The 23,774-nt window shown below is 41.4% G+C and overlaps 1 protein-coding gene across 8 annotated transcripts in view; it reads left to right on the top strand.

Annotated features, from left to right (window-relative positions):
* The window catches only part of LOC111960292 (adhesion G protein-coupled receptor L3-like), a 345,871-nt gene that overhangs the window by 263,591 nt on the left and 58,506 nt on the right, over positions 1-23,774 (top strand). For all 8 annotated transcript variants that reach the window (XM_023982240.1, XM_070437819.1, XM_023982239.1 and 5 more), the window contains 2 exons: positions 9,905-10,088; positions 22,775-22,894. In XM_023982240.1, coding sequence (XP_023838008.1) covers positions 9,905-10,088; positions 22,775-22,894 — 304 coding nt within the window. The remainder of the gene's footprint in view (positions 1-9,904; positions 10,089-22,774; positions 22,895-23,774) is intronic.

Here is a 23,774-nt window from a genome sequence, read left to right as displayed (position 1 = left end):
GGGAAGGGGGGGTTTCACTGAATGATTTGTAGTAAACAAGTGTTACCAAAATTCGTAAAAAGGGACAAAGAGGACCTACTGAAATACCCATGATGCTCTACACTATATTGATGTAGTCTGCAAAGCAATTGTTCACAAACTACTGACGAGAGAGTAAATTAATATTAAGCTTTCAAGATACTATCTTAAATTGGGATCCAATATTCCCAACCCTTTCCAGTAAGACGTCTCCACAATGTGACATGTTGAATTACTATCATAAATATTGGCCTACTACAGACAACCTTGAATCTCTTTCTAAGGTGTATTCCGTAATGGTCCCGCATAGACCCGCGGCATGCGAATGGTGCCGTCATCGCTCCACATAAAACAAGAATGGACTCCCTAATCAAGATGGTGAACCAGGCTCGTCTCATCTCCATTAGAGAGCAAACACCAGCGCCGTTCTCCAATCGCCCATTAGCGTGGGGCTAACGAGCAGTTGGGGGTGCATACCTGATCACCAATCTCAATAACATCCGCCCTCCGACGTGCACTGGCAGTCAATTCACCCAAGCCCATCCTCGCACTGCTATAATCTGTTTGTTTTGATTTTCTAAAGTTATTCTCACCATGAGAAGTCTGGCTGAGCGTTTAACATAATGTCTTTACTTATTGAAAACGATTCATTGCGCATGGTGTGCTCAGCCCGGGTCCAAAACAGGAGTGTGTGTGTGTGTGTGTGTGTGTGTGTGTGTGTGTGTGTGTGTGTGTGTGTGTGTGTGTGTGTGTGTGTGTGTGTGTGTGTGTGTGTGTGTGTGTACATCTGTCTGTGCAGGCAGGTGCTGCAGAGAGAGGCATCACCTTGGGTTCTTTTGTATGCCTTCACATACCCCTTATGATGACTACCAGGGTTCTGGTTGGAGAAACACTGCCCGATTTCCTAATCAATGAAAGTCCCTCAAAGCATAGCGCCGCGCAATCAAAGTCTGTGTATACGGAAGACTGTAGAGTTGTTCCATTATTCCAGTTCGTCGAGCAAGATTCCTCCCCTTTCGTTTAACACGGTCAGGTGCACGTGACGCCATGTACACGGTTCAACTGTGTGCTCACACACACACACACACACATGTAGATACTAGTGTGCACATAAAACTGTGTATACACACCACGCCACACCGACTCACAGTATCATCGATAAAGAATGTATTTCCTAGTCAGTGCATGTAAAAACAATAAGCAAACGTGAACTGATGCAAATGCGTACACACACACTTATACATACGCCATACGCTGTGTCACACACACGCACACACACACACACACTTCATCCGTGGAAAACCGCACAATAAACCGCCACTACATATTGAAGTGACTTCAGACACAACTCCGAGGATTTGAAACAACCAATGCACGTCGCCTGACAGATGTGACGCCACCGCAGATCACGGAGAACATCTGGAGCTATAGGAACATCTGTGTGGGAAGCGGGCGGGCGGCCAACTCGTCCGGCAGCTCTTTTCAAGGCAGAGCCGATATTCATTGTCATTTACTGACAAGCCTGGATATCAACTCCACACTGGAGCTCAAGAAATGGCGGCAGAGTCCCTACAAATTGGGACACACATGCATAATGCATCAGGAAGAGTCATAACCCCCCTATTTGAGTCTTGCCTGTCAGGGGAGTTCTGGTGGAGGGTGGGTTTTGACTCCAGGTTATTGAGGTCACTTTCGGCTGTTGACCGTGGAAGTCGGTGCGCGATTTAAATGCCAGTCAACTAACTTGATGGTAGCTTTGAGCGACTGCATAGCCATGAAGGTTTATTGCAATGTACTAATCGTTTCACAGCTGTGAGTATATGCTACCTTACATCATCATGTGATCGTCGGAGCACATCTCTGGTGATGTCAGCAAAGTAATTGCCGTAGACGACTACAGATAAAAACGGTTCATTTTATATCCTCTGAGAGCCTTTTCCAAAATAAAAAAAAACCAAATGTGTTTGTGAATGTCGTTGGTATCGCCAGCAGAGAAACCATGCTTGACATTTCCTTTGAGCACAACATGAATATCTTGTTTAACATGCATATCCAGAGCATAACCTATCCCAACCTTGACCAACCAATGTGCATGTGAAATCCATGAGCAACCAATGTCATGTGAAATTTCATGAGCAACCAATGTTTCATGTGAAATCCATGAGCAACCAATGTTCATGTGAAATCGATGAGCAACCAATGTGCATGTGAATCCATGAGCAACCAATGTTCATGTGAAATCCATGAGGCAACCAAATTTCATGAAATTCTATGCAGCAACCAATTTCATGAAATCAGCAAACCAATGTTCATGTGAACCTGAGCAACCAATGCATGTGAAAATCATGAAGCAACCAATGATGTTCATGTGAAATCCATGAGCAACCAATGTTCATGTGAATCATGAGCAACATGTGCATGTGAAATCCATGAGCAACCAATTATTAGACATCATATGCATTACATATGTATAGTTTCTTCTTTCAAAAGCCATCACAACACCAACACAGGGGTATGAAACAGCATTAAGAGGCAAAGCATGCTGGAAGGAGTGTTTAGATCTGGTTGGCCGTTAGAATTAGGGCATCAGGATGTGGGTAAGAAAGTGAGACCCCAAAATTTGACCTGTGGATCAAAAACGTTAACTAGCCATGTTGCATCCCGACCAAAACATAGCCTAACTAAGTGTTATAAATGGCTCCAATTTTTTTTATACAATTTTACGAGGTCAAGTTTACTTAGCAGACCCAACATTGAGCAACACATGCCTCCCAGGCAGGATATCACGACACAAAGCATGACGTTAGGGTGCGGCAACAAGCTCACAATCCTGCTTACACCAAAACAGAAACATTTCGATGGGTTGGGTAGGAGGTGAAAAGACAGAAGTCAAAATACCTGCACGTAAATCCTACATGAGCGCTCTCTTTTCTGCAGCTGCAAACCACCAAAACATGTTACAGTTAGCAAAAGGTAGACACATACAAGTTCTATTAGCATGGTGTTTCAGTGTGGATGGAGAGAAAAGAAATGTATCATTTGTTATTGTTATTTGATTGTTTATATGGATCCCATTAGCTTTTGCAGAGGCAGCAGCTATTCTTCCTGGGGTCCACAAAAAAACACAAACATGACGAAGTAAACAAAAACACTGATGCACGAGGACAGTTACACATAAATGCACAACAATACACAAAAACCACAACAAACAAATATATTAATACAACAACAAAAACAAATAAGGTCATTTTGCTGTTTGCTTGAGTAATTGAAGACGGGAGTTGCCTTGGCTGGTTAAAGGTTAAATAAATATAACCTAAATATGCGACCCATGTACTCTGCGTTCCCATGAATTTGTTTTTGGACTTGGGACTGTGAAGAGACCCCTGGTGGCATGTCTTGTGGGTATGTATGGGTGTCTGAGCTGAATGTCATTTGATTACCAGACAATCTGGCATTTTATTACTGTAATACCCCTCAAAAAACTAGAAGAGAGCAGTGCATCTCGCGTCAGCCCTCAAAAGCTAATTAAGACCTTTTTTTCATTTTATATTAAACTGTGTTGAAAAACGGGCATGCCACATTAATTATTCCCTCTCATAGAAAATCACAGAATCCGTTTTAATTAGCACTGAAACGAGAACAGCCTCTGTTTTCACCCTAAAGGATGATGTCCCTATCAGATACATAAAAGGCTTCTGCTCTTTTATGTCAAACAAACATAATCAAAATGGCTCCCAGCTTTCTATCCTCTTTGGTGTATTAAATACTCTCTGGTTTAGTGGCTTTAACACCGTGGTTGTCCAATTACTGTGATAACATCCCCTTTGCTTCAAACTAAGGTCAAACGCCTTCTCTTTAAAATGGCCGCCGACACGTAACATTTCCAAAGGGAGACGATTCTCTGCTAAGTGTATGTGGAGCGAAGGGATTTATCACATGGTAGAACTTTCCTACGCCATTAAAGATGACAATTGTATCTCGCGTGCGTGAGTGAAGATCATAGACCAAGAAATCCCGGGAATATTGTTTGGATATTGGGTACTGACCCCTTGTTCAACGTAACCCCTTCTCCCCTTCTTTCTCGTATATGGGGGGTAATCTAGTGAACGTGTCACTGCAGAAGACGACCTTAGAAAGGCCGGAAGTGAAGCGTTGCCTTGTCCATGAGATTCTACGATTTTTATTGCTGGCCAATTTGTTAAAAGATGAGGTATGTTAGAATGACCACATAGTCATAAAGACCGTTCCCCCTCTACCCAACCCCCCCACCACCGTTCTGTCCTGCAGTTTACTGTCTACCGACTCGACCCTCGCTATGTTATATGGGCCGTGTCTGTTCACGGTCAGAGTCCGACAGGGATACTATGAGATCATGGCCATTCAGCGTAAAAGTACCTCTGTCTCAGAGTCGTAAATTCTTAGTTAATTTACCTATAGACCCTTGGACTGCTCATGCAGTGTCTTCCTGCTGTGTTCAGTTAATTTGCAGGGTGAATAGCCTTGACTTGGAGTCATAGTTGACTTTGTGACGAGGTGCTGTTTGCACATTATTTGACAAGGGAGACACAATGTTCACATTGACACTCACCTTTGGATGACCTTTCTTGAGTGTGTGTTTACCTGTTAGTCTTTGTACTGTGATCTTAACTTTTATCTCATGTATTGTGTGTTTGAAAGCCCCACACATTCACTAGTATAACTGTCGATTGCGGATATAGTAGTAGTGACTTTCAACGTGGCACCGTCGTAGGATGCCACCTTTCCAACAAGTTAGTTCGTCAAATTTCTGCCCTGCTAGAGCTGCTCCGGTCAACTGTAAGTGCTGTTATTGTGAAGTGGAAATGTCTAGGAGCAACAACGGCTCAGCCGCGAAGTGGTAGGCCACACAAGCTCACAGAATGGGGCCGCCGAGTGTTGTCCTCGATTGCAACCCTCACTACCGGGTTCCAAACTACCTCTGGAAGCAACGTCAGCACAATAACTGTTCATCGGGAACTTCATGAAATGGGTTTCCATGGCCAAGCAGCCACACACAAGCCTAAGATCACCATGTGCAATGCCAAGCGTCGGCTGGGGTGGTGTAAAGCTCACTGCCATTGGACTCTGGAGCAGTGGAAACGTGTTCTCTGGAGTGTTGGTGGTTGCCAAAAGAACGCTACCTGTCCCAATGCATAGTGCCAACTGTAAAGTTTGGTGGAGGAGTAATAATGGTCTGGGACTGTTTTTCATGGTTCGGGCTAGGCCCCTTAGTTCCAGTGATGGGAAATCTTAATGCTACAGCATACAATGACATTCTAGACAATTATGTGCTTCCAACTTTGTGGCAACAGTTTGGGGAAGGCCCTTTCCTGTTTCAGCATGACAATGCCCCCATGCACAAAGCGAGGTTCATACAGAAATGGTTTGTCGAGATTGGTGTGGGAGAACTTGACTGGCCTGCATAGAGCCCTGACCTCAACCCCATCGAACACCTTTGGGATGAATTGGAACGCAGACTGCGAGCCAGGTTTAATCGCGCAACATCAGTTCCCGACCTTACTAATGTTCCTGTGGCTGAATGGAAGTCCCCGCAGCAATGTTTCAACATCTAGTGGAAAGCCTTCCCAGAAGAGTGGAGGCTGTTATAGCAGCAAAGGGGGGACCAACTCCATATTAATGCCCCTTATTTTGGAATGAGATGTTCATGCAGTGTATGTTATGTTATTACCATACTATATTGTAGAGGGAGAGAAAGAGGGGTACATATAGAGAAGGACCAAATGAAAGACAGAACTCAGAAAGACGGCAACCTCTCCTATATCACAACTGAACATGTTGCAGAAAAAAGACAGAGTCAACAAAGATAGGGGGTGAGAGGAAAAGCGTGTGGAATAAGGAAGTGGAAAGTGAGAAAGTGAGGGCCACTAGTCTGACTCGCGCTCCATCCTTCTTCCATTCTGCTAAGCCGGTGACGGGAGTTTGAGCTCAGCCAGAATCAATTTCCCCGACCTCGAGTTCATTTCATCAATCAGCACACACACCACACGGGCTGACTTGGACCAGTTCCAGGCCCCATACTAATATCCACCCCTTCCTTCCCCCTTCATTGGTATAAATGGCCGCAGCACGATACATTGGCCCTGTTCAAATCCTTCTAGATTGCATCATTCCTTCATCCCTTATTTGGAATTATCACTGGTCTGATATTGATCTGGATTGGTGAAAGCTATGTATTGGAACCTGTGCTTTAACCTAGTAGAATTAGATCAGTAACTACTCAAGGAAGGGAGAGGGGGATTAAGGAAGGATGTAATTCACAAGTATTGGAATGGGGCCTTTTTCTTGCCCAGTCAACAGCTTGTCACAACCATAGCATTTGGGGGCGGAGGCTAGCTAGTTGATGATTAGCCTTTCCAGACCAGCCAAGAACCAGAAAGTATTGGTTTCCCTGGGTGGCTTGGATCGTTCAAGAGAGCAGAGGAAACTGGGGGGTGGGGGGGCAGAAACCTAACAGTGGTTGAAAGTTTAGAGCTCTATGAGCCGAACCAGTGCTTTTGACAGATGGAGAACCAGCCTGGCTGCAGTAAGGCATCCACACTCCTCTACCCCACTACACTGAGTGTGTTGTGCTGCTTGGGTGCATATCTCTCCTCTCCCTCACTCCCCTCCACTCTCCCCTTTGGGAATTAGAGGCATTCGTGAAAAGGGTGTGGGAGTTTGTGTGTGTCATCCCCAGGGATATAGCGTCTATCTCAATTGTCTCTGAAGGCTGCCGGCTAGACGGGTAAACTCAGTGCTAAACGTAATTGCTCAAAGTATTCAGACCCCTTTACTTTTTCCACATTTTGTTGTGTTACAGCTTGTAATAAATATTTATTAAATGTATATTTTGTGTCACTGATCTAGACACAATACTCCATAATGTCAGTGGAATTTTGTTTGTAGAACATTTATGAAATTAATAAAAAATTCAAAGCTTAAATATTTTGAGTCTAGTATTCAACCCCTAAATTAATCCAGGAGTAAAAATGTGCTTAACAAATCACGTATTAAGTTGCATGGACTCATTCCGTGTTCTATAATAGTGGTTAACGTGATTTATTAACTTACATATTTTTTTTATTTTTTTTTTATAATAATGGGAAAATATTGTACAATCCAGGTGTGCAAAGCTCTTAGACTTACCCCAAAAGACTCAGCTGTAATCACCATCAAAGGTGCTTCTACAAAGTACTGACTCTGGGGTGTGAATATATGTAAATGAGATATTTCTGTATATCATTTTCAATACATTTGCAAGATTTCTAAGACCATGTGATCACTTTGTCAGTATGGGGTATTGTGTGTTTATGGGTGGGGGGGGGGGGGGGAAATCATATTTAATCCATTTTGAATTCAGGCTGTAACACAACAAAATGTGGAATAAGTCAAGGGGTATGAATACTTTCTGAAGGCACTGTATATATTTATTCCCCATCATCATTAATCTTGCTTGCCACACTCTTCATAAAGTGTTATACACTGTTGATGTTGAATAATTATGACTCAGGATTTCTATGATACCCACCCAAGTAATCCAGATTTATATTCGTAATTGATTGATTCTCTATTATGTCCACAGATAAGCATCGTAACCCCATATTAAGCAGCTAAGCCCTGTCAAAATGTGACTTCCTGATTCAAAATGAGGGGCTTTATACTTGAATCCGCACACTAGTCAATGCCCTATCATTTCTGAGTATCCCTATCCAAAATACGACTTTATGTCGCATTGACTTGCAAATGCTTCCCTATTATGTGCCATACCCAAAGACTGCAACTAATTCAGTGACTTAGCACAAAATGATGAGCGTATCATGTTGATGATGGATCCAGCATGTAATCTCTGGAAGGACAAATTGCGTACTAGATAGACTTCATAACATCCTAGAAATATGTCCACTTGTGGTTTGTTGCCGATACTCCAAGCTTTCTACTGTCTTTCTTTTATGTGATTTTCATTCATCACTTGGATTTCGTTTGCTGTATGTACTGTACCTGAATCTGTCCATGCTACATTTTGTGGACGGTCCAACACTTAATTATGCATATCCACCCATCTAACTCACAACCACTGATGATTCATTCTTTCAATATTTAAACCAGACCTGGCAAAGGGGGAAATATGCCAGCGCCGCAGAGAAAGACCTCCTTAATTGAGAGCGAATCAACCTCGCCGTCTCCGTTGATGTCAAAAGGTGCGATCGGCTGGAGATAATGAATAATTACATCAAAGTTGGGTGCCTGCCTGCCTTTAAAAAAAGCCTTAAAAATGACAGCGTCTGTGCGCTGAGGACTGTGGAAAAGCCAGCTGCTGCTATTTGATATTCCCTTCATCGCAGCCCGCTACGGAGTTGAATACGATCACCACTCTTCCTCTTGCTCTTGTCTGTTCCAGAGATACTCTAGTCTAGCTGCCACTCAGTCCAAAACTGAGACAGTTGGAGGCTGATAACTCTTGTGTGTGGAATATAATGTCTATAATGTTTATAGAATTACTTCATTGTAATCAGTTGAGTTCTGCAGGGCAGCTCCCAATGTGCTGTTATCGAATAGCATTGCCTGAGGTTTCGTCCCCCAGGTGCTCTGATATCATCTCGAAAACTCCTATTCTCTTTCATAGTCCATTGATCAAAACCAGAACCTGCTGTAGCCGCGGGGATCACACCAAGGTATTGCCATATGCGACGTTGGAGGAGATTGTTCTCCCCCCTCTTAAAGGGCTTAATGTTTCTCCCTCAGATTCTCGCCGGCGTGCATTTACGATTAAGCGCGGCTTCCATCTTTGCAAACGAGGACGAGTAAATTGGCCTTTGAAGTTGTGGAATATCAGAAGAGGCTGTGATGATTTCTTTAAAATTCGTATTTTTCCCCCCACTCTTTTCTGTGCTTTTTGAAAGCCACTGTTCAATAGTCCTTGTCAATGTTGGATTATTAGGTTTTGAGATGAAAGAGCAACTGTGACTGCTGTGCGAACACCTATTCATGGATGGCGTTTTATTTTCAGTTATGATTATGCATTTTCTTCTGTTGCATCAGAGGGATAGAATGGTTCAGCTTGACCAATTAATATTCTATTCAAATGTCTTGCCATCGGCGTTTCTACGTCTTTAATTGCTCTAAATTGTTCATCTTCTCCGGAGAATGCTCTCTTTTCTTTCTCCTTGGCTTATTGGTTTCTGACTGTTAATTTATTGTGGGATTAGGGAAAACATAATTGAGGTTAAACAATATTAATAGACAATAGTGTTCCTCCGAGAGTGGTCGTCCTGAGGAGCCGACAACAAAATAACCTGTACGCTATTGGCTGCCTGTACTGAATAATATATTAGGATTATTTCAACGTATTCTGTTTCATTGTAATTGTATATATGTGATACTGTAGCATGGAGCAATATGGGGATTTTTGGGGCTGAATACATTCATGGGACATTCATGGAAATGCATCAGCCACAGCCTGGCTTTCACCTGTTCTATTATTTAGATAATGTCATTGTTTCTCTTGGAAATATAAGAATTGCCATGGCCAGTTTGTCTACACGTATTCACCTTAGCGCAATGTTGCTATGAGCTATTTGAGATTTTCTCGAAAATCTCTGGTAATATCTAACATCTCCCAAGATCCTGCAAACATCTGTGACTAACCTTCCGTAATATGTCCTGAAAAGTCCTGGCATAACTTAATTGACATCCCTAATAACCTGTTAACTACCCCTTTTGGTCCATTATTAATATCATCGGTGATAATACAGTGCTTCCATAACCCATACTGATCCCTTCCCTTGCTACCTCCATACTGATGCTCTGGTTGGTTAGCCCCCTCCACCTTCTTCATGTCGCTAACTCTCCATGTTGTCTGGTGCAGGCCATGGTGGAGACCGTGAACAACCTCCTTCAGCCCCAGGCCCAGTCGGCGTGGAGGGACCTGAGCACCGGGGAGCAGCTGAGAGCAGCCACAATGCTGCTGGATACGGTGGAGCAGGGGGCCTTCATCCTGGCCGACAACCTGCTCAAGACGGACATCGTGCAGGAGAACACAAACAACATCCGTGAGTACAGACTTAAAGCTATACACACCCACTAGCACGACACCAACTTGAAATTAGATCTTAACGCACGCACGCACACACACACACATACATACACACAGCGATAGAACTGATTGGTGTGGTAAAAAGAGAAATCTTCAGACACTTAAATGTACACTGGTGAAGACAAGATCATCTGTCAACCTGGCAAAACATGATTACTAGGATGTGTAAGAAATACAATTGACTGAATGTTTTGCAAACCTTTTCATAGACATCATAGGACAGTGTGATCGCAAATGTTGTCTCATCTCTTGATACCTAATATACTTCTGGAATATATACTTCTGGAATATATACTTCTGGAATATACAACATTGGGTTTGACTTGGTTTACTTATTTTTTTTTAACCTTTATTTAACTAGGCAAGTCAGTTAAGAACTAATTCTTATTTACAATGACGGCCTACCAAAAGGCAAAAGGCCTCCTGCGGGGACAGGGGCTGGGATTAAAATAAAAATATAAGACAAAACACATATCACGACAAGAGAGACAACACAACACTACATAAAGAGAGACCTAAGACAACAACATAGCATGGCAGCAACACATGACAACAGCATGGTAGCAACACAACATGACAACAACATGGTAGCAACACAACATGGGAGCAGCACAAAACATGGTACAAACATTATTGGGCACAGGCAACAGCACAAAGGCAAGAAGGTAGAGACAACAATACATCACGCGAAGCAACCACATCTGTCAGTAAGAGTGTCCATGGTTGAGTCTTTGAATTAATCGGGAATAGCAAAGCGTATTTAGCTAAGCAAGATGGAGCATGGCCCTTGCAACGCCATAATTGTGGGATTGATTCCCGCTGGGGCCACCCATATGAAAATGTATTTATGCTTTCACTTTCGACAAAAGTGTCTGCTTAATGTCATGTATTATATTATAATATTACAAGATATACAAAGAGCTTTTTGATTATTTTAAATGATAAAAGATTAGACAATTGTTCAAGGCAAAGCGAGCAGGAAAAGTGTCGAGTCTGAAAGAACAGTGGCTGTTGTCTCATCACATCTGATTAAACAGATTACTACATTTTCAGCTTCGCCTCCAATTGCCATTAATATTAGCATTAGCCATCCTAATGTGATTCTTTTGGTTGTCCAAGGGGAACCAGTTGGGACAAACTAAATTCCTGTATCATCGTGCTGCGTCTTGGTAAAGAGAGGGCTTTGCTATTCCCGATATAGTGCACTTCTTTTGACCAGAGCCCTATGGGCCCTCTTCAAAAGTAGTGCACTACACAAGGAATGCCGTTTGAGATACATCCACAGTCTTAGTGATCATTGTTTGAGCTTAGTTTAATGAGCAATTCTGTGTTCAAGTTAATTCAGAACCTGAATGTGATCCTACAGATAATAGGATATACTGAACGACTTATCCACTGATTGTTCCATACGCCTACCGGAGGCAAGATGGATATTGATGTAGTACTCTTTAACTACTCTATATTGCTGTTGTATAGCTATTCAGATGACCAAATGGCATGATGCATCAATTTTAACTCTGAAACAGAAAGCATATGTGTTGGAACACGGTAACAGTTTATTTTTATAACGACAAAATAAACAAAACCTACCCCGACCACCAAGATGCACGGTCAAGACGCGAGTCAAATTATGAATACATCAGTAGCCTCAGTAGCCTAAACATCATTATTAGTGCCATGTGGCCTTGATAAAGAGTGAAACTCTGCAAAAAAATAAGCAATAATTGCATTATAATGAATGTAAGGGCTCTATTTTCAGCTGGCGTTAATTCGGCACTATTGTCAAACACATGTTAGTTTGACATTTTCCATCCCATAATGCCAGGTTTGACAAAGGTTCAACAAACTACCTGTCTTATATCAACTCGCTAGTGCTCAGATGGGCAGGGTTTAAATATTTGTCCTTAAATACATGATCCAAAGTGCTAATTTCAGGCAGCACTGAAATTTAGACCAACCAAAACCTGGTTTTAGCTGTAAGGCAGTGGGTTATGGCATGAATTTTGACCGCAGAAATGCGCACTGCCCATTTCAAATCAAGTCAAATCAAATTTTATTTGTCACATACACATGGTTAGCAGATGTTAATGCGAGTGTAACAAGAGTAACCTAATGTGCTTTTGGTGCCTGTATATTTTGTATTTAGAAACATAAAAACAAATGTTTTGTTGTATTTTATTCAAAAATAAGCATATTCTACCCTCCTCTCAATGTAGTCTTTTTTATAAAAAATCTGCCCAATATAATTGCGAAGTAGTCAAGACTGTCGATAAAGGGTTTGGCTCCTGAGACAGCTTGGAAATACATCTTAATCGCCAAAGCTTTATTAAAAGATCACGTTTGAGAAGAGTAAAACAGTGAGCTTTGTATCTATGCATTGTAGGCAGGCCCACATTATTTTAGCCATGCAGGTCCTGTTTTGGACGTGCGTAAAACCTCCATGATGTAGGCTACGTGCCCGTCATGAAAGGAGAGAGGAGAACCTCCTGAATACCAGTGAAACTCGTGTTTACCTGTAAAAATGGCTAGCTTTCCGTTTCATATGTTAAAAACCCAATCCCTCCCTTTGGCCGACTATAAGAAAGGCTGGTTCAACAGCAGTGCAAGTCTTGTTTTATCCTGGTGATTTTATGATATCATTACATTTGACATATTATTATTATTATTTTTTATTTTTTACTGATTGCTTGTTTTTCGTTACATTTTATTACAACCGAACTTATTAGAATGCTACACCTTCCTGGTTTTATGGTGAAAACGCGCTTACAATGCAACTTCTGGAGATGTGTGAATGCAATCTGTAAGATGGTCCCGTTTATGTTCACTAAACATAGGCCTATTTGGGAGCAGTAGAACAGTGTGTGGATGTTCTCCCTTTCTATTTATATTGGATCTTTGTCCAGCTACTGTGAAACATTTGGATGTGCGTTAAACCCTCCATAGTCTGCGTTGTTTCAATAGTATCTGTACACAGGGAGAAATGGTGTCTAAGTGTGACATAGCCTACTTAAAACAAGTTGTTCATTGTGCTCATTTGTTCTCGTTTTAGGCCTTATGCATCATTTATTTAATCTTGTTTATTGACCATTTTTGGCCTGTTCATGCTCAGCCATAATGCAATTTACAGTAGGCCTGGCCCCTATATCATTGTGAATGCTATTGAAGCCATGCAATTATTTCTGGACTGCAAATGGTTTCAAGTGAAGGTATTTAGCAAAGATGGGTCTACACTTTGTTATATCGTTTCTGGAAGCCATTTAACGAACTGTAACGGACTAACATTGGAATTGGAGTTGATTCCAAGGCAGTACTGTACATGAAAGACCGTAAATACACAACTTGAAGCAACCATATATTTAGCCATGGAGAATGTTCTGATTGGCCAGTGAGGGGCCAAGCCTCGACACACCCACAACTTGTTTATTCATCAAACCCAGCCCTTTCATGCCAATGCCAGCAAGTTCTCCGATAGTGAAAATAGCTCAAATATTTCAGACGCACACCTGGACCAGTAGAGCTACCACCTGCGCTTAGATTTACCTTTAGGTTTGTTAAAATAGAGCCCTAGGTGTCGATATGACAGAAGTCCAAAATTGTCAGTTATTGTCAGCACGTGCTCATGTGCTTCTTCACACAATGGCATCAGGTGGATTTCATTCTACTGTTATCCCTTGTCCTAACAGTTGACACCATTTACGTAGCTTTCGCTTGCTTGACACTTTGACATACCTTTGTTTGGTTGTAGTGCGTAATATTCTCATATTCTCCGGTTCGCTCTTCATTGGGTCCCCTTCCTCTTGTCATTCTTCAGCACTGTTGTGGAGTACAACCGCTGTTCAGGTGTCTTATTTTGCACAGAGGGAGGGAGCTCCAGTCTCACTTTGTTCATGCGGGCTCGAGTGTTGGAGAATGTGGTGATGAGGCTTGTGGAACCTTACGTTGGCAAGAGGAGCAATGTCTCCATGGACTATTTCTGCACTTCACTGTCATCGGCGAACAAGTTACTTGCAAAAAAAACCTACGTCTGGCCAAGGAGGCAAACGGGGAAAACCATTCAAAAAAGGACATGCCCTCCTTAAACTGGTTATATCTCCAGTTATGTTTGTGATAATACGATTCTAACACCGACAGTGTGTTATATAGACTTATTTAGGAAAAGTCAAGGATGAATGGGGGCATGTCTTAAAAAAATGTCAGTAATAAATTAAGTGGTTCTAGTGTTGGTTTAAAAAAATACTTGATTTAATTGTGTTGTTCTCCAGAATATTTGATTAAGTTGTCTTTCAAATAAGTATAGCTATATCAAGTGTCTCATCTCTGGTTCTACTCATTAGTTGCGTACCAAACTGTACCCTATTCCCTATATAGTGCACTAGTTATGTCCAGAACCCTATGGGCCCTGTTCAAAAGTAGTGCACACAATTCGGAATGGGATGCCATTTGGGACGCATCCATAGTTCAGGTTACTTCTTGCTATTGATCCTGGGTGCTCTAATAACGACCAATGCGCTCTTGAGAATTCCAAACGAGATCAAATGTCAACCACTAAACATTCCCAGACTCTTAGGGGGCAAGTTCATCCCAGTTGGGAGTAGGTGACCTCTCCGTTGGTGGTCACCTGTAAATGTACCTAATTATCTTAAATTACCCTATTTATATCTGTACGAATTCCTTAACTTGAGTTAACCCCGGTTCTATGCATCCTGGTCTTTTGGGGATTGAAATATACAAATAGCAGCTGAGTGAAAGTGGAATGTTGACACTCTTCTCCCACGATAAGCCCTTAGCTGTGTGTTTGTGAGACATGTTCTTCCTCGTGCCCCTGGGAGATGAAACAGGAAGATCTGTTGGATGACACAAACATTTTGAACAACTGGCTTCATCAGTTGTTGAATTGTGGACTTAACAAATCAGCAGTTCACATTTAAAACGGTTGCTGAAAACAGTTGTAAGGAACGGGGAAAGGGAAGGGGAAGGAGGCGAGTAAATGAAACATGTTTGCGAGCTGAAGAAACGGCCAGCGTGTATTGAACATTAAGGAAAGATGATATATCTCCTTTAGCTTAAAGGGATTTGGGATTTTTTTAGTCTCCTGCTACCATGGCAACCTAAAAATATAGGTCTGCCAAGTCGAAAGAAGCAGCCAGCATTGGGGAATTTAAAAAATGGGAATTTATTGTCTCTGGCACTCAATTTATCAGGATATTAAGGGATCTTAGCCCCGTTTGAAAGGAAACAAAACAATCTCCTCACGGCGAACCACCTCCCCACCCCCCTCGGCAGATGTGTTTTTATATCCTTCATGGAGGTAGTCAGGTTAATCATGCACAGTGACATGTTTACTAGGCCTTGCTCTGCCTAGTTTGCCAGCCAATAAGGTTTGTTTGTCACCAGCGGTCCCAGGTGCCCACCCCTCCAAGTACATTAGTATTGAGAGACCCACAACATAACAGTGTGTCCACTGCTTTGATGTTTGCTCTTTCAAAGGCAATTATTGCAGAATGTATAGTGCCTTCAGAAGGTATTCACACCCCTTGACTTTTTCCACACTTTGTTGTGTTACAGCCTCAATTTAAAATAGAAATGAACAAAAATATGTACGCAACATGTGAAGTGTTGGTGCCATGTTTCATGAGCTGAAATAAAAGATCCCAGAAATGTTCCATACGCACAAAAAGCTTATTTCTCTCAAATGTTGTGTACAAATTTGTTTACATCCCTGTTAGTGAGCATTTCTCCTTGTCAAGATAATCCATGCACCTGACAGGTGTGGCATATCTAGAAGCTGATTAAATAGCATGCTCATTACACAGGAGCACTTTGTGCTGGGGACAATAAAAGGCCACTCTAAAAGGTGCAGTTTTGTCACACAACACAATGCCTCACATTTTAACAGGAGATTGCAATTGTCATTCTATTGGCATGGTAGGAATGTCCACCAGAATTTAATGTTCATTTCTCTACCAAAAGCAGCTTCCAACGTCATTTAAAGAATTTGGCAGTACGTCCAACCGGCCTCACAAGTTGAGTGTGCAAGCGGTTTGCTGATGTCAACGTTATGAACGGAATGCCCCATGGTGGCAGTGGGGTTATGGTATTGGCAAGCATAAGCCAAGGACAACAAACACAATTGCAGTTTATCGTTGGCAATTTGAATGCACAGAGATACCGTGACGAGATCCTGAGGCTTATTATCGTGCCATTCATCCGCCGCCATCATCTCACGTTTCAGCATGATGATGCACAGCCTCATCTTAAAAGGATCTGTACACAATTCCTGGAAGCTGTAAATGTCCCAGTTCTTCCATGGCCTGCATACTCACTAGACAATGTTACCCATTGAGCATGTTTGGGATGCTCTGGATCGAAGTGTACGACAGCATGTTCCAGTTCCCGCCAATATCTAGCAACTTCATACAGCCATTGAAGAGGAGTGGGACAACATTCCACAGGTCACACTCAACAGCCTAATCAACTCTGCAAAGGAGATGTGTCGTGCTGCATGAGGCAAATGGTAGCCACACCAGATACTGACTGGTTTTCTGATCCACGCCCTCACTTAAAAAAAAATAAGATATCTGTAACCAACAGATGCATATCTGTATTCCCAGTCATGTGAAATCCATAGATTAGGGCCCAAGGAATGTATTTCAATTGCCTGATTTCATTATATGAGCTGTAACTCAGTAAAATCTTTGAAATTGTTCCATGTTACATTTATATTATAGTTTAGTATAGATTAAATTGAGATTTGGTGTCACTGGCCTACACAATAACCCATAATGTTAGTGGAATTATGTTTTTAGAAATTTTTAGGAGGATGGATCAACAACATTGTAGTTACTCAACAATAGTAACCTAATTTACAGAGTGAAAAGGAAGCCTGTACATAATAAAACATATTCCAAAACATGCATCCTGTTTTCAATAAGCCATTAATGTAAAACTGCAAGAAAGTGGCTACAACATGAACTTATTGTCCTGAATAAAAGGTACATTTGTGGCAAATCCAACAACACATCACTGTTCATATTTCCAAGCATGGTGGTGTCTGCATCATGTTATGGGTATGCTTGTTAGCGGCAAGGAATAGGAAGTTTTGTTTAGGATAAAAAGAAACAGAAGGGAGCTAAGCACAGGAAAATCCTAAAGGGAAACCTGGTTGTCTGCTTTCCAAAAGACACTGGGAGACAAATTCAACTTTCAGCAGGACAACAACCTTAAACACAAGGCCAAATATACACTGGAGTTGCTTACCAAAGCAACATTGAATGTCCTGAGTGGCCTAGTTACAACTTTGACTTAAATCTATGGCAAGACTTGAAAATGGCTATCTAGCAATGATCAACAACCAACTTGACAGAGCTTGAAGAATTAAACAAATTATAATGTGCAAATATTGTACAATCCAGGTTTGCAAAGCTCTTAGACTTACCCAGAATGACTCACAGCTGCTTATGTAAATGAGATTTCTGTATTCCATTTAAAATACATTTCCAAAAATGTATATAAAACATGCTTTCACTTTGTCATTATGGGGTATTGTGTGTAGATGGGTGAGAAAGTATATTTAATAAATGTTGATTTCAGGGTACAACACAACAAAATGTGGAATAAGGGGTATGAATACCTTCTGAAGGCACTGAATGTACTATTTTCTACATTAAAATATAAATTTTTATGTACTCACAAGCAATACAAAATCCAGGAGATGTTTCCTGCTTTCATGCTCTGGTTACTGGTAGTATGTACACCTCACTAAACGAGCTCCCAGTAACATTGTTAGTGTGTGTGTCTGGGTGTGCGCGCCTATGGATGGGGTTGGTGGTGTGTGTGTGTGCGTGTGCGTGCCTGCATATACAGTATGTTAAGCTTCTGTACACCTTTTGTGTGTTTGTGTGTTTGCGTGTGTGTGTGTGTGTGTGTGTGTGTGTGTGTGTGTGTGTGTGTGCATCACTCCCTCTCATCGTTAATCTTATGAGCAGATTTCTGCCGATTAGCATATGATTTAAATCAGCTTTGAATGCTACCCCGTGCACAACAGAATCTATTGCGACTGTGTCCCATGCCTAAAGCCAGTCTTAAGCCTTTTTGTCATCGCTCATCCACCAGCATGAAAACCATTCCAACTGACTCAGTTAACCCTGGAGTTTTGGGATTGTTACAGTAGGTATCTCTGCCATTGTATCTTTCCAGTTGAATAGGAATACATCTCGCCATCTCCAAAGGAATCGGGATGTTAATATTAATGTTCTTTTTAAAAGTGAAAGCATGGCATGAGAACAACCTATTTTTTAAGGGTAGCCACAATAGGAGGATTATGCCTTTCCTCTGTAGTTGTTTTGTGCGTTTGAGGTAACCTTGGCCTTCAAGCCAGAAGTTAAAAGAAGTTTGAGACCTTTGATGGCATCTCTCCCATCTCTGTCCAGGCCTGTGTTCAATAGTTTTGGTTTTCCTTCAAATACTTATAGCGTTCGATTGGACCTGCCTGAAGTGACAGGTGGGCAGGGTTTGCACTTTTGGGAATATTCCATTGGTACCATTGTGCCCGACAAGTTCAACTGCAGTATTTAAAGGCCCAATGCAGCCATTTTTATACCAATATCAAATCATTTCTGAGTAACAATTAAGTACCTTACTAAAAATATTTAAAAAAAGGACAAAAATAGCTTTTTAGCAAAAACATATTTCAAGCAAGAATTTCGGGAGTGGTCTGATGAGTGGGGAGGGGAAAACTGGCTGTTATTGGCAGAGAGGTTTGGAACTCTTTTTCTTTTTGAATGGGCTAGTAGCTCTATACACTCGTGCTCGTATACGATTTCCAGTTTTTAAGTATCCATTTTTTCAAGATGATTGACGAGAAAAGTATCATCCAACCTATAGGGTATTTAACTGTCATGAAATATGCAGACAGACGGATTAAAAGTAAATTTACATTGTAATACTTCTGACAGCCGACTTTCTAACTCGGCCCATAACTTTGGACATTCCCAGAAGGCATTGATTGAGTCATTGTTAGTTTTACACTTAAGATATGACTCTGTAGAATTTGTGAGTTTTGTCTATGTACTACAGTACATTCTATAGATGAGTTTATACTGGATTAAGCGTAAATACCTTTTTAAATAATGTCTTCAGTGGGGTAATGGGTATTATAAATACAAGTTTGTTATTAAGGCACATTTAAGTTTGCATGTTCCAGAAGGCATTTAGATATATTTTTTTAAGACATTCAAATGCCTCTCCTGTGAAGTAGTGATGTGCGACATATGCCTATCTTCCTGAACCGGGTCACATTTGTGTAAATAGGGACGCTACTTTGTCCCAAAATGTTAAATAGAATTCTATGGGAAAACGGTCCATTCCTGTTTTTTTTCTCCGCGCGAATGTTTTACTGTCTAATATTTCTTCTCGGGTGATCTGTTTTTAGTGATTTATTTATTTTTGTCTGCTGATAGTTGCTTCAGTGTTGTTGAGTCTAAGAAGGCTGTAGGATCACCTTTTACAATTAATACCGCTTTGCTGTCACACAATCAAGCCAAACACCCGTTAGTCCAAACGTGCGCTTCACATTTCCATATCATAAGACTATTGTAATATACAGTGTCAACGTTTATGATCACTAGGCTTGATGTACAGTTACAAGATGACATGGCGTCACAACCTGGGTTGTTATCCTAGATAATTATCCTAGATTCATTCAGGTGAGAAAAAACATCACCCAGATAGGCCAATCATGTGAGAAACTCGTCATCATGGAAGCGGTCAGACAAGTGGTCAGTAAAAAAACTAAATTCCAAAAAATGTCGGTACTTTGCCTCTTGATAACCAGCGCACTATGTCTCCCTGTCATGGATTTTGCACCATCAGTACAGATACCAGCACATTTTGATCACCAAAGTCCATTTGATGTCACAATGCTGTCCAGTACTTAAAAAATATCCTCTCCTGTTGTCCTGGTTTCAAGTGGTTTGCAGAAGAGGATGTCTTCCTTAATTGACTCCCCATAAACGTAACGGACATATACCAGGAGCTGTGCCAGGACCGCCACGTCTGTTGACTCATCCAGCTGTAACGCATAGAATTCACTGGCTTGTATGCGAAGCAGTAATTGTTTCAAAACATCTCCTGCCATGTCACTGATGCGTTGTGAAACAGTGTTGTTTGGTGAAGGCATTGTCTGTATAGTTTTTTTGGCCTTTCCCCCAGCATTGTCCCAGCCATATCCGTGGCAGCAGGAAAAAATTAAGTCCTCCACAATAGTATAGGGCTTGCCTGTCCTAGCCACTCGGTAGCTCACCATATAAGACACTTCTAGCACCTTCTTATTAATGGTATCTGTTGCTTTTATACATGTCTTACCACTCGAAAGTAATCTTTATTCTCGCTCAAAAAACTCCCTTGTCCTATTTTGCAAATTGTCATGTTTCGTTTCTAAATGTCTGTGCAAGAGTGAAGGTTTCCCGTGATAGAGTAACGGTTAATGTGATTGGATGTAAATTATTTGACTAGTCTACCTGTATTTGACATTGTGTTGTTCTTTCGCTGAACACTAGATGGTTTAATTTTATTTTTGGCAGTGAAACGAGGCTACTCAGGCGAGAAAAAAACCTCATCCGAATGTATAGCCCCGTTGGAAAATATAAATGTACTGTTTGAAAATGTGAAGAAATTGTTAAAAAAATTATAAAACGTGAATCACATTTTTATTTGGCGTACCCTCGACGGCATTGTGCGTACCCCTGGTTATGATCTGTTTCTCTGAATTGCCTTGTGAAAGCCTCACACTGTATGATCTTATTTTGTTATTTAGCAAGCCATGTTAGCAAAAGAACACGCTTTCAAATTATGCCAACCCGAACAGATTGTGATTCAAATGTACCTTTTTGGGATTGTGTAAAGACTGGGATGCAGGGCTGTGTTCCAAACAAAACAACTACATGTGTGCTTGTTCTAGTACCTCAACAGCACAGCTAGGAGAGTTCAAAGTAGCACGTTATAGTTGAAGACTCTTCTTTGAGTCATAAACATGCATTGAAGTTACGTATGAACTGTGCATACTGGAGAGGTGTGTTGCCACTTGGAGACACAAGTTAGACCTCTCACTCAAACCCTTGTATTTTTTTGTCTTATAATGCACCTTGCCCAAATTTTCCAGGAATATTCTTATCATATCACTGAATGTATCCAGAGTATTTTAAGATTTTGTTATCAACAAATGTGTGCGAAAAGTACAGTAAATGTAAAATGCACATAAAATCAACAGTGTAATGTTTGGATTGTCCTGATTATACCGTTTATTAAAAACCTTTATTTAACTAGGCAAGCCAGTTAAGAACAAATACTTATTTTACAATGACGACCTACACCGGCCAAACCGATGATGCTGGGTCAATTGTGCGCCGCCCTATGGGACTCCCAATCATGGCCGGTTTTGATACAGCCCGGGATCGAACCAGGGTCTCTAGTGATGCCTCTTGCACTGAGATGAAGTGCCTTAGACCGCTGCTCCACTCGGGAGCCAAATTATACCAAATCGCACCAGCGTAAGGGGTTAATAATTAATTTATCGCCTGGTGATGTGCATTAGGCAAGGTGAAACTCCCGCCCATGCAAACAAGCTGATTAGATGGTCCTTTGTAGATTGTATTTTCAACCAGCAACTATCAGGAAATAACATTGATCAAATGTTTTAAAGTGTTAGTTTCATCAGCTGTTGTACAATATGATACAAAACACAGGACAAACAAATCATTTTCACTGCACTGGGCCTTTAAAAGAATAGAGGTGAGGTACTGTTGTTTTGATCGGTTTCTGGCAGTGTCTTGAATTGTATTCTCAAACTAAATTCAGGCACGTGAAAAGTACGATATTGCTTATAAAAGGATTCTTTGTCAATATCCTATTAATGCTTCCTGTTCCGCTGCTATACAATGCCGCAGACTTTGAACCACAAATTATGATCTTGCCTCAGACACAACAGCTGTTGAGCCGGTGTGCCAAAACCTGGCTGTCTTCACCATCCGTCTCTATCTTGTCTACCCATCGCTTTCCACTCAGCTCACCCTGAAAAATGATAGCTTCCTTGAAGTGTGGGGCAAAGCGTTCGACGGCTTCAACCATTCTTCAACTGTACAAAGCGAGGAAGTGTGCAACAAGGCTCCCTGGATTACACCTGAACTCCTCCTCGCTCGATGAAGGAAGTGTTGTGAGACGTGTATAACTCAGGCTTGATCAGAGGCTTCAGCAAGACGCTAGTCTTCAAAGCTTTCCAAAATCAGAAGAAGATGTACTTCATTCAACACACCCAGGGACCGCTGATGTGGGTGGGGGGGTGGGGGGGTGTGTTTCTAATTACTTTGTTGCTGCTACCCGCTTGTCTGCTTTGTCTCTGAACTGAAACAGCAGTGCTATGATGCACACAGTCAGAGCAGAACTGAGTTTCATATTACAATGTAAAGCTATTGTTCAATGCTAACATGTTTTGGTAGGTTGACAGACCGTAGTGATGGGTGCATGGATTTTGACTCATAATGCTCACGTTATCCCAGATGGCATTGTCTTGCATCAACTGTCAACACTTGCACCCCTCATAATAAGGTTATTTAAATGATCATGTTCTTCTCATTTCCCTCTGTCCAGAGCTGGAGGTGGCCAGGATGAGTACGGAAGGAAATCTGCCCGACCTGAAATTCCCACAGAGTGGCCAAGGCAACTCCATCACCCTGTCGGCGAGCACTTTGAAACAGCATGGGAGAAATGGTAAATGGCTTTGCCTTAAATAAATCTTTACTGTACATCAAGCGTCTCCAACTCCAGTCCTGAACAGCTTTTAGGTGTGCAGGCTTTTGTTCCATCACCTGGTGCTGGGCTGAAACGAAAGCCTGCGTACTCTGTAGCTTATATACTTGTACATATAGCCCTCCGCCCCCACAAAGCATGCAATATAAAAAAAATTTTTTTAATTACTCCATTACCAGTTTAAGAATAATACATTCTTTAGGCCTTGCCAATGCATTTATATTCAAATTAATATTATATTCTAAAATATGTGAGAATAATGTGGACTTGCCTGACTTAATAAATGTTGATTTTTCTGTTGCCTATGTTGCCGACACAGTCACAAAAACCTGGTTCCGTTTGTAACGGAAAGGATTTGTTTAAGCCACCATTAGATGTTGTCATCCTCATATTAACCGCACCTGGTTTTACCGCAACAGAGTAGTGCAACACCCTACAATTGAAGCGGCAGGAAACAAACGAAAGTGGCCACATCTCTCACAAAGCTGATCAAAACTGTAATCACTAATAATTATAAGGGAGCAAGATAACTTATAATTTGGCTACAATAATTACACCAAATTGAGGAAATGTCAGATTTTCAAGGTAGACCTATCCCAGTACCTCCATTTCTGAGCTCCAAATTCAAGTTCAAGTAGGCTACTTGTATTGTTTTAAAATTGCAGGTGTAACATGGAAAACACAATGCATTTATGATCTTCTTTCATTACCAGATCATATTGTGGAGAACCCACTAGGCTCTGTCATTATATCCAGAATAATTATGGTGAATAGCATTGGGTGTTGCGCAGTAGACGAGACAAAATTATCGCTGTGACTAAAATCTGACTACTAAGTGGAC

The sequence above is a fragment of the Salvelinus sp. IW2-2015 genome, linkage group LG37 (assembly GCF_002910315.2).
Source record: "Salvelinus sp. IW2-2015 linkage group LG37, ASM291031v2, whole genome shotgun sequence".
In the NCBI taxonomy this organism is placed as follows: domain Eukaryota; kingdom Metazoa; phylum Chordata; class Actinopteri; order Salmoniformes; family Salmonidae; genus Salvelinus; species Salvelinus sp. IW2-2015.
This window is presented reverse-complemented; position numbering and strand designations above follow the sequence as displayed.